At 39.7% G+C, this 10,058-nt stretch overlaps 1 protein-coding gene across 7 annotated transcripts in view; it reads left to right on the top strand.

Annotated features, from left to right (window-relative positions):
* The window catches only part of Numb (NUMB endocytic adaptor protein), a 126,913-nt gene that overhangs the window by 96,804 nt on the left and 20,051 nt on the right, over positions 1-10,058 (top strand). For 5 of the 7 annotated variants that reach the window (XM_029540992.1, XM_029540988.1, XM_029540989.1 and 2 more), the window contains one exon: positions 1,963-1,995. The exons of the other annotated variants lie outside the window; for them this stretch is intronic. In XM_029540992.1, the coding sequence (XP_029396852.1) occupies positions 1,963-1,995 (33 nt within the window). The remainder of the gene's footprint in view (positions 1-1,962; positions 1,996-10,058) is intronic. 7 annotated transcript variants of the gene reach the window in all.

The raw sequence follows: 10,058 nt of genomic DNA, 5'->3' as shown, positions 1-10,058 counted from the left end.
CTCCCTCCCTCTCTCTCTGTGTCTCTCCCCCCCCTTTTGGTATTAGATTCGTTTCATTGTATAAGTAATTCTAGTATGTTGGGGTTTTTATTCACTATTTGATATATTTGTTTTAATATATGTTCTTATTTCAGCAGGTAAAAGAATCATAACTTGTTTTTAAAAGAACATTAATATTCTCTAATCTGATATCTGTCTTTTATGCATTTTGCATGTCACCTTTTTTTCTTTAACATCTGGGGTCTTTTATAAGAAAAAGAAAAAACCCTTTTTTAACAAGAGCTTTTCTAGGAGCTGAATTAACTGTTGCCTCCCCACCCTGTGAGAATGGTGAATCTGTAACTTTGGCTGCATCCTTGAAAGCTGATCGTTACTCATAGTCTAACAAAAGTAGGACCACCAAACTTGGCAGCAGAAATAATTTTAGTCTTGCTGCAAAGCTACCTGGATCACATGATTATTTTTCCAGCTTCAGTTTAGAGTGTCTTGTAGAAATATTTGATGCCATCTATGACTTTCAAACATTCTTGTGTTTAAAAACTCTTAATGAGTTCATGAACTCATTTTTCACCATAATTGTCTTTTACTAGACATTTTTGCAGCAACAAAAGTTGATTATAAAAAGTAAAGGATTAAGAGTATAGTTCAGCCCTAAGAAGGGAATTTAAAACTGGATTGGGGGAATTTGAACCTATCTACTCTACATAAGTTCTTCAAATTTTACTTAATAATCAGCTTGTGTAAATGGTACTTACAAATTAATGGTAGGGCTACTTGTGGTGGTGAACCCTTTTAATTCCAACACTCAAAATGCAGAGGCCTCTGTGAGGTTCAGGCCAACCTGGTCTACATAGTGAGTTCCAGGCTACATAGTAAGATTGTCGCAACAAAACAAAACAAATTGGTGGTAGGACCATTGCTTGTTATGGCTCCCTTCTCCTGAGAGTTGATAATTGTATGGTTATATTAATGCAAGAGTCTTTGCTTTAAAAGAACAGTGAAACAAAACGTGTTTCTTGTTCCATTTGTGACCCATGAACATAGTTTGGTTCTCATTTTTTCTCTGTGCCCAGTGTAAACATTAGCTTCACTTAGTCTCGCCTGGAGTAGGTCCTGTTCTTTGTCCCTGTGTTGTAGAATTGATGCGTGGGTTATATGCAGACTGATGCTCGTAGATGGGGACCCCTGTGTCTAAGGAAGCTTCCTTCCTTAGACAGGGCGTGCTGAGACTGTGGATGTGGGCTCGTGACTTAATTTTATGGGTTGTTTCTGTTGTGTTGTGTTGTGTTTGCAGTGCCAGGACCTCAGCCTCAGCCTTACACATAGTGGGAAGTGGGCTTTACCAGCATTGGTTGCTTGCTTTTGATCTGGAGTCTCGCTGTGAAGGCCAGGCTGACCTGGAGCAGCTTCTCAGGATCCTGGTTTATTTTTATTTAGGAGGCAGGTTTTTACTATGGTATCAAGGCTGACCTGACCTCCTGGGCTCAGGAGGCCCTGTCTCAGCCTCCTAAGGAGATAGGATGATGGGCACGTGCCACCACAATGACTACCATTGATTTTAAGTAGCAAAATGTATGTAGAACTAACCTTTTATTTGTTATTATGAATTTTAAATGCAGCACCATGCCCAACTAATATTTCTAATCTTTTTCTCTGCTGCCAAATTTGGATAATCTCTGTTGGAAAAATAGAGATTCCTAAATTGAGTAGTTGTCCTGCATGAATACAGGCTCTGAGTTCCTCTCTTCCCTTGGATTCTTAGGTCGTGCAGTGTGTTTCCCTGCATTTTCACGCACCTTTCCTTTCCCCTGTCACTCCTGGTATGGATAACTCTATAAAACTCATCCCCACCCCTTCTCCCATCTTTCCTTCTCATTTACTTCTGTATGTCTTCATTGATGTGAAACCTGGGACATTTAGCCTATATAATAATAGCACTCGACTTGTCCCCTGTTCCTCCAGGAAAGGAAGTTCTTCAAAGGCTTCTTTGGAAAAGTAAGTTTAATGCCATGGTTGTGCTTGTTCATATAAGGAGTTACACCCCAGTACAGCACTGACTTGCTAAAAGAATAAAACCTTGATTTCTTTGCAAAACAGAAATAGATCTAACTATGTATAAAAATTAATGAATTAGTTGCTGTGTATGATATTACCTGTTTTTTTTTTTTGTTTTGTTTTGGTTTGGGTTTTGGTTTTTGTTTGGTTTTGTTTTTTGCTTGTTTGGTTTTGGTTTTGTTTTTTTTGTTTTTTTTTATACTAAATCTCATTTCTGAGAAAACCCAATAAATGAATCAAGTAAGTTATTTTAATGATCTCTTTAACATCTGCTATTAGGTAAATGTTATGTGATCTTTCAAAATCAGTTCTGTTAGTGTATTATCTATATTTTTAACAGGTAGATTTTAATTAGGGCCCAAAACTGACAGAAATAGAAAGAAAATTAGATTCAGGTAAAAATTTGAGGTATCCCAAAATTTACATTTAATATTATTTTTTTAATCTAAGTTAAATTTCAAGGGAATAAATTGTGAAAGTACATAAACTTACCTTTGAAGATTCTGCTGTGATCTTTAACCTGTATTGCTGATCTAGGAAAATCTGTTGTAATTAATAGTCTACCAAAATCTGCTGCATGGATGCTTTTTTTATAGGTGCCCTTACCCTTTCCTAGTGATGCTTGTTCACTGCTCAGATCCTCACAAGTACCAGGGCCGGAATGTCCCTTAGAGACAGAGTGTTTGCACAGTGTTAACATGCATGAGGCCCTCTGTTCTGTCTCCCAACGCTGGAACAAAATAAGAGGCTGGAGAAATTGCCCAGTGTCAAAGTGCTTGCTGCTCTTAGAGTGGACCCGAGTGTAGTTCTCAGCGCCCACGTGGGTAGCTCACAACCAGTGTCACAGACCAACCCAATCTCAGGCTCTAACTGCCACATGCTGAATTTATATGACATATGAAAACCTTAGGAATCATTTTAATCTTTAAATAACATTTATATGGTTAGTGAGGAAGCTGAGTTCAGATGGCTTCCTTAATTCCAGATCCTCTACATGATAGGAGCTTGTATTTTAACCTTGATAACCTTTCTCCATAGTCTGAACCCTTAAACACTGTGCTATACAGTCACTTTGGTTTTCAGTTTTTCTTTTGCAGTGCTGGGGGTTGTGCCAGGCCAGTGCTCCTGTGAACTGTTTCCACAGCCTTTTTTTAATTTTCTATTTTGAGGCATGATCTTTTAATTTGCTGGCCTGGATTTAGTGATGTTCCTCCTATCTCAGCTTCATAAATAACTGGGAATATAAGCTGGTGCTTCCAGACTTCAGTTCTCCTAGAGCGGGAGAGGGGCAAGAGGGCTGTTATTTGGGGGTTTTGAGACAGGGTCTCCTATATCCTAGGATGGCCTAGAACTTGCTTTCTAGCTAAAGACCACCTGAACCTCTAATTCTCCTGCCTCTGAAAGTACTGGAGTTACTGAAGGGAGCATCCCTTTATCTAGTGCCACACATTAGACAAGCACTCCACCTGCTGAGCTACATCCCTTAGCCATTCAACTTTCATTTTAAAGAGTAATAGTTGTCTTTGAATTTTATTTCTAGTAAATTACTTTTTTGTTACAGTTTTTCAAGAACTATTTTTTTCCCAGTAGTTTAAACTAGCTCATGGAACCCAGGGCCTAGAGCATGATAAGCCAGCACTGTCACTGAGCTTGAGCCATCCACTCTGTGCCTCTCCCTTTTCCCCTCTGTCTGAGACAGCATCTTGTTAGTTAATCAGGCAATCCTTAAATACCTGAGAGTCTAGTCTTCCACTCATGATGTTCTTGCTTTCTACACATCACCATGACTGACCCTAACACTTCATTTTAACCAGAGATTTTTATTTATTTGTTTGCTTATTGATAATGGATCTCTCTTATGTAGTTCTGGCTGCCCTGGAATTTGCTATGTAGTTCAAGCTGGTCTTAAAGTCAGATTCACCTGCTGCTGCCTCCTGAGTTCTGGAATTAAAGATTCACACTCAGCTTATTTGGAGATCTTTTTAATAGTGACCAGGTATTGTGCAACACCTGTAATTCTAGCACTTGAGACACTGGGGCAGGAGAATTGCCATAAGTTTAAGTCTAGCCTGGGCCATGTAGTAACTTCTGGACTAGCTAGTACTACAACAGCAAGGCACAGCTTCAAAAAATAAAACAAATGAGTTAAACAATCCTACTAGTGACTTTTACTCCCACAATATTGTCTTAAAAACACTAAGCAATCTTAACTTGATGACCATGAACATATATGACAATATGAATTATTTTCATGGCCTAGAGAGATGGCTCAGCAGTTAAGAGCACTTGTACTTTCAAGGAACTTGGCTTACTTCCCCGCACCCAAATCATAGCTTATAACTCTCTCTAACTCCAGTTCCACAGGATCTGACACCCTCTAATGGCCTCTGTAAATATTGTCATATGGTACATAGCCATACATGTAAGCAAAGCACTCTATGTGCATTAAATAAAAATAAAACTTCCAAGTTTTTTAGTGCTTTTTGAGGCCATCCTGGCCTACATGGCAAGTTCCAGGACAGCTAATGCTACATACTAGACTCGACCTCTAAATAAATAAAGAAACCATGTTTATGTTATAGGGAGGGCCCTTTTTATAGAAGAACAATTTTGTTATATAGTTTATAAAATTACAGTAAGCCCAGTTTTATTCAAAAAGAAGAAAGAAAAAGCATTACTTACAACCTCACCAGGAATGTGCTTTAACTAAAATACTATTCTTTAATCTTGAGCCTTTAGAGTTTCCAGGTGTATTAGTTAAGGTTTCCATTTCTGTGAAGAGACACCACAACCAAGGCAACTTTTATAAAGAACAACATTTAATTGGGGCTGGCTTACAGGTTCAGTCCGTTATCACCATAGCAGGAAGCATGGCAGCATCCAGGCAGACATGGTGCTGGAGAAGGAACTGAAAGTTCTACATGTTCATCCAAAGGAAGCAACAAACAGCCTACTGTCTTCCAGGCAGCTAGGAGGAGGGTCTCAAAGCCCACCACCACAGTGACACACTTCCTCAAACAAGACCACACCTACTTTGTCAAGGCTACACCAACTCCAACAAGACCACACCTCCTAATAGGGCCAAGCATTTTCAAACCACACCAGATGTTATCATTCTTTCTTTCCCTACATTAATCTCTAAGAAACAAGATGAAAAGACTTGATGTGTTGAGTTTGCTAGTAGGCTATTGTTTAGCAAAAGCCAAAAATTAATGGTTCTAACTTTTTATTACATGTAGTATGTGTGTGTGTCCGTGTGTGTACCTGTGCATGTGCTTGCACCATGAGGCACTATCAGAATACAGTTGTTCTTCCTTTACATGGGCCCCGGGAATGGAACTGAGGTCTTCAGGTTTGGCAGCAAGTGCCTTAGTCTGCTAAGCCATCTCAGTGGCCCTAAAAATGAAGAATCTTATACATTAGCATTTGAGGGGCCAAGCATGTTGGCACACAGGTAATCCTATCTGTTCAGTAGACTAAGGTAGAATAATTGAAAAATTGCCATTTTAGCAAGTCCTTGACTCATGCTGAAAATGGAAGTAGGCAGTGGGTATAGCTCAGGGTAGAGCACTTGTCTAGCATGTGTAAGGCCTGGGGTCAGTTCCCAAGAATACACACACGATAGTAGGAGAGATAGTACTGAGTGTACACTTTTAATTCTATGCACATGAAGGTGGAGGAAGAAGAATCGAGATTTAAGGCTCATCTACATATTAACTCTGAGGCTAGCCAGCCTGTCTCAAAAAACACAATATAAATGGCAGGTGGTAAGGAGTTTTTGTTAGTACATCTCTTCATAAATTATTATGCTGTCTAGTCTTTAAGTCTGTATGGATTAATGTTCCATGTAAAGAGAACAATAGTAATTTTTTTCTACCACACACTTACATAAAAGTATGTGGAAGAAGTTAGTCTTGATTTCAAATTCATTAGTCATAGCCAAGAAGCCACCTTCTTCCCCAATTTTACCTCTTGATCCAATCACTCTTGCTTATCTCCATGGTGACAACAGTGCTTCCAGAAACTCCAGTGATAAAATCATACACATCTGATGGGTTACAGAATTGTGCTATGAACATCTAAAAAGGAAAGGAAGGGGAAACTGCATCTGAGCTTAACTTCTCCCAAACTAGCTAATTGCTCTCTGTGGTCCCTAATATACTCAACTTTTGAGAGATTATTATGTGCATGTCTATTAGTGTGGCTGCCATATTAAACAAATAGTTTATTACCAAGTAGCTACATGCCACTTAAACATTTGAAAGGAATTCATATTAATATATTTGAGAAATCTCATGAGCTAAGTGTAAGTAGTCTCTATCCCGTTTTATAAGAGAACCAACTCTATAGATGGAAATGCCTACGTAATGCCTGAGATCTCTTCTTATGCCATTTACCAGTGATTATATCAAGCTTTGTAGCTTACAATATGCCCTGACCAGATTTCTAGTTTGCTACTTAAAATAGTTGGGTGGATTGACTGGTAGTTCATGAGACTACACTTTACCAACATATGAAGACAAGTTCAAGAACTTGCCTACTTAGTACATTTTTGATATGCAAAAATTCAAACTTTTCTGAAACTTGGTGCAGATATCATTGACCTACCCCAGGTCATACATCTTGTATTCTTAGATAATTTTTAGGATTTGCTTTTTTTCCTTTTGAAAGCATATTTCAGGGTCTGGAAAGATAGCTTAAGTCAGTCTAACAAGCATGAGGATCTGAGTTTGAACTGTAGCACTAATGTAAGGACTGTTGGCTAGATATGATAGCACACATACATTGATAACATCAATGCTGAAGAGGCAGAGACAGAAGGATCCCTGGGGCTCACTGCCCAGATTGTCTGGCCTAATTGGTGAATTCCAGAGTAGTGAGAGACCTTCTCTCAAAGGATGCAGACAGTGTTTCTGAGGATGACACCTAAAGTTGTCTTCTGCGCACTTGTGCACATGTACACACACACACACATGAAAGTACAATAGGACAAAACTTTGACTTGAGAGGAAAGAAGAGACATAAGGTAAGAGTAACCATAAACTTTTATATTCACCTTTTGTCTCCCTTTTTTCCTTTTTTCTTTTTTTTTTTAAGATTTACTTATTAGTATATCTAAGTACACTGTAGCTGTCTTCAGACACAAGAAGAGGGTGTCAGATCTCTTTTCAGATGGTTGTGAGCCACCATGTGGTTGCTGGGATTTGAACTCAGGACCTTTGGAAGAGCAGTCAGTGCTCTTACCCACTGAGCCATCTCTCCAGCCCATCTTTTTTTTTTCTTATGCAGTGATCTTTTAAAGGTCTTGGTTACTAACTTCCTTTAGATTTTAAGGAGTAAATTATTAATTTTCAGAGGTCCTCACATACGCACACTGTATTCATAACATCTCAGTGGTTCTCAAGTCTCAAGTCAGCTTTAGTATATAAAACATATTAGGGAATTGTCCTAGTCAGTGTTTCTATTCCTGCACAAAACATCATGACCAACAAGCAAGTTGGGGAGGAAAGGATTTATTCAGCTTACACTTCCACATTCCTGTTCATCACAAAGGGAAGTAAGGACTGGAACTCAAGCAGGGCAGGAAGCAGGAGCTGATGCAGAGGCCATGGAGGGATGTCACTTACTGACTTGCTTCCCCTGGCTTGCTCAGCTTGCTTTCTTATAGAACCCAAGACTACCAGCCCAGAGATGGTACCTCCTACAAGGGGACCTCCCCCCTTGATCACTAATTGAGAAAATGCCTTACAGCTGGATCTCATGGAGGCATTTCCCCCAACTGAAGCTCCTTTCTCTGTGATAACTCCAGCCTGTGTCAAGTTGACACACAAAACCATCCAGTACAGGAATGTACCATCTTTTCCTAACAAAGGTGAATAAACATCGTGATTTTCATTACACAGTTACTCTCTTGTTTTTAGGTAATTTTTATACTTCTTTGTTTTTCCTTAAACTTTCAGAAATTCCCAGTGTTTGGGAGGCAGAGGTGGGTGGATCTCTGTAAGTTTGAGGCCAGCCTAGTCTACATAGTGAGTTTCAAAATAGGAGAGCTTACATAGTGAGAAAAAAGCAAAACCACAACAAAACAAACAATAGCAAGGAACCCTTTCAGAATTTCTTACTTTGTTCACTTTTTTCAGCTTGCTTCCTATTTCACTAACCCAGCAGGGCTGAGGCCTGTGACTTTGCAGTAGAGCACTTGCCTGGTGTGAGTGAAAATCTGGGTTCGGTCTCAGTGTCACATCCACTTGCCTGTCTGTAACCTGTGCCTGTATGTTCTTGTTTCTTCCTTTTGGTAGGGCAGGCTGACACTTGCATCCTCTTGCCTCTGCCCTGGGTGCTGGGATTGACAAGCACGTTCTCCACGCTGGCTTCCATTGGTTTCTTCCTGTTTCAGCTCTTATTCCAGCCCCTCCTTCCGAGGTAGTTCTTTCTCCAATAGATTGCCCTAAAGATAAAACCTATTTTTAGAAAAGTGTCTTGGTGTCTTCAGTTCCACCATCTTGTTTGTGGATCTCACTGAGTACCCACCACTGCCTTGGCCTGGGGCTTTTCACTAAGCTGCTCCCTTCAAGTCTCTCACATTATTGCAATGAGTACCACCCTCATCCCAGACTGCTCTCAACATTTGGCATGGTTTGACTCTCCCTGAAACATTGTTCATCTGGGAAATAGACAATCATATACCCCTAGCTTTCCTAAATCTCTGTCTCCTTCCTTATTTGTGGGTCCTTCTCTGCGTGCAACTCTCCATAGATAATGTCACACAATATTGTGTATGCCAGATGTTCTGACCTTCGTACTGATATTTCTGTCACAGAAATGGTATAGCATAGGATTCCAAGACGGGTTTTTGAGCCACCTTTATTTAATTTTGCCTCATGATTAATACCAACCTCAGCAGTAATGTCTTTACCAAAGAATCTTCTGGACCTTATAAGTCATAGTATAGATATTCCCTCTGTCCTTGTTCCTCTCATCTCATCCTACACTGTTTATTAATAATTTCAAAAGAGACACCATGCACACTTCTATGTCAGGGCCTTTGTATTTCTGTAACTTGTGTGGAACACATACCATCTAGACATAGATATGCACGACACATTTCCCCATCTTTTTCTCTGCTCGAAGTCTTGTCTAAATGAAGCATTTATTTACAGCTGTCTTAGAGTCTCACTCCCATTGCCTGCACACATGCACACAGTTCCCTTCCCATTGCCTGCACACGTGCTCCCTGTGCCCTTCCCAGCGTTGTCTTGCTGTACCTCATTCGTCGTTCCATACAATTACTTTCCTTATTCGTTTCCATGTCTCCTTATCACTGTAATGTAAGTTCTCTCCAAGGACTCAGAGCTTCACCTGTTTTGTTTGTGGTAGAATTTTCAGTGCCCAGGGTAGTATGTGGCCTTCAGTTTGTACTCTACAATATTCAGATTTAGTGGATGAATAAATGGCATGTATATTCTTAAGTTCACTCTATAATACAGAGTCAGTCAGTATTAGTGAAATATTACCAAAGTTTTCAGCAGTAACAAATGCTGTTAGAGCAGAAGGAAACTTAGATGTGAGAAATTACAACGAAGGCCTCTGGAGAGAGCAGCGAGGCTGAGACTACAGGCAGAGTTCCTGGTAATGTAGTTGGAAAAGAATGGGAACTTTTAATGAAGCAGCCATTAGACATGGAGCCAACCTTCGATCTGGGGGAGTCGTGTTTCTATGCCTTATTGCTTTGGAGAGTGTGCGCATATTTGTTCAGCGTGTCATTATCCTCAGAAATTCCAGTACCAAGTTAGTGACTTCAAGGCCTTTCTCTTCAATTTTTAGATAAAATTTAAAATAACAACAGCTGAATCCAAGTTCCCTGTGGGAAAAGTCTCTTATTTATTATAAGGGACATTGTATCGTGCTTGCCTAGCTAATATGTCATTATTACTCTGTGGTGACTGAGTTATCTCTGAGTGTAGGTGCTGCTTCTGGGAACTTGAAAGCTGTGCCACATTTGC

The sequence above is a fragment of the Mus pahari genome, chromosome 7, assembly GCF_900095145.1.
Source record: "Mus pahari chromosome 7, PAHARI_EIJ_v1.1, whole genome shotgun sequence".
Lineage (NCBI taxonomy): Eukaryota > Metazoa > Chordata > Mammalia > Rodentia > Muridae > Mus > Mus pahari.
This window is presented reverse-complemented; position numbering and strand designations above follow the sequence as displayed.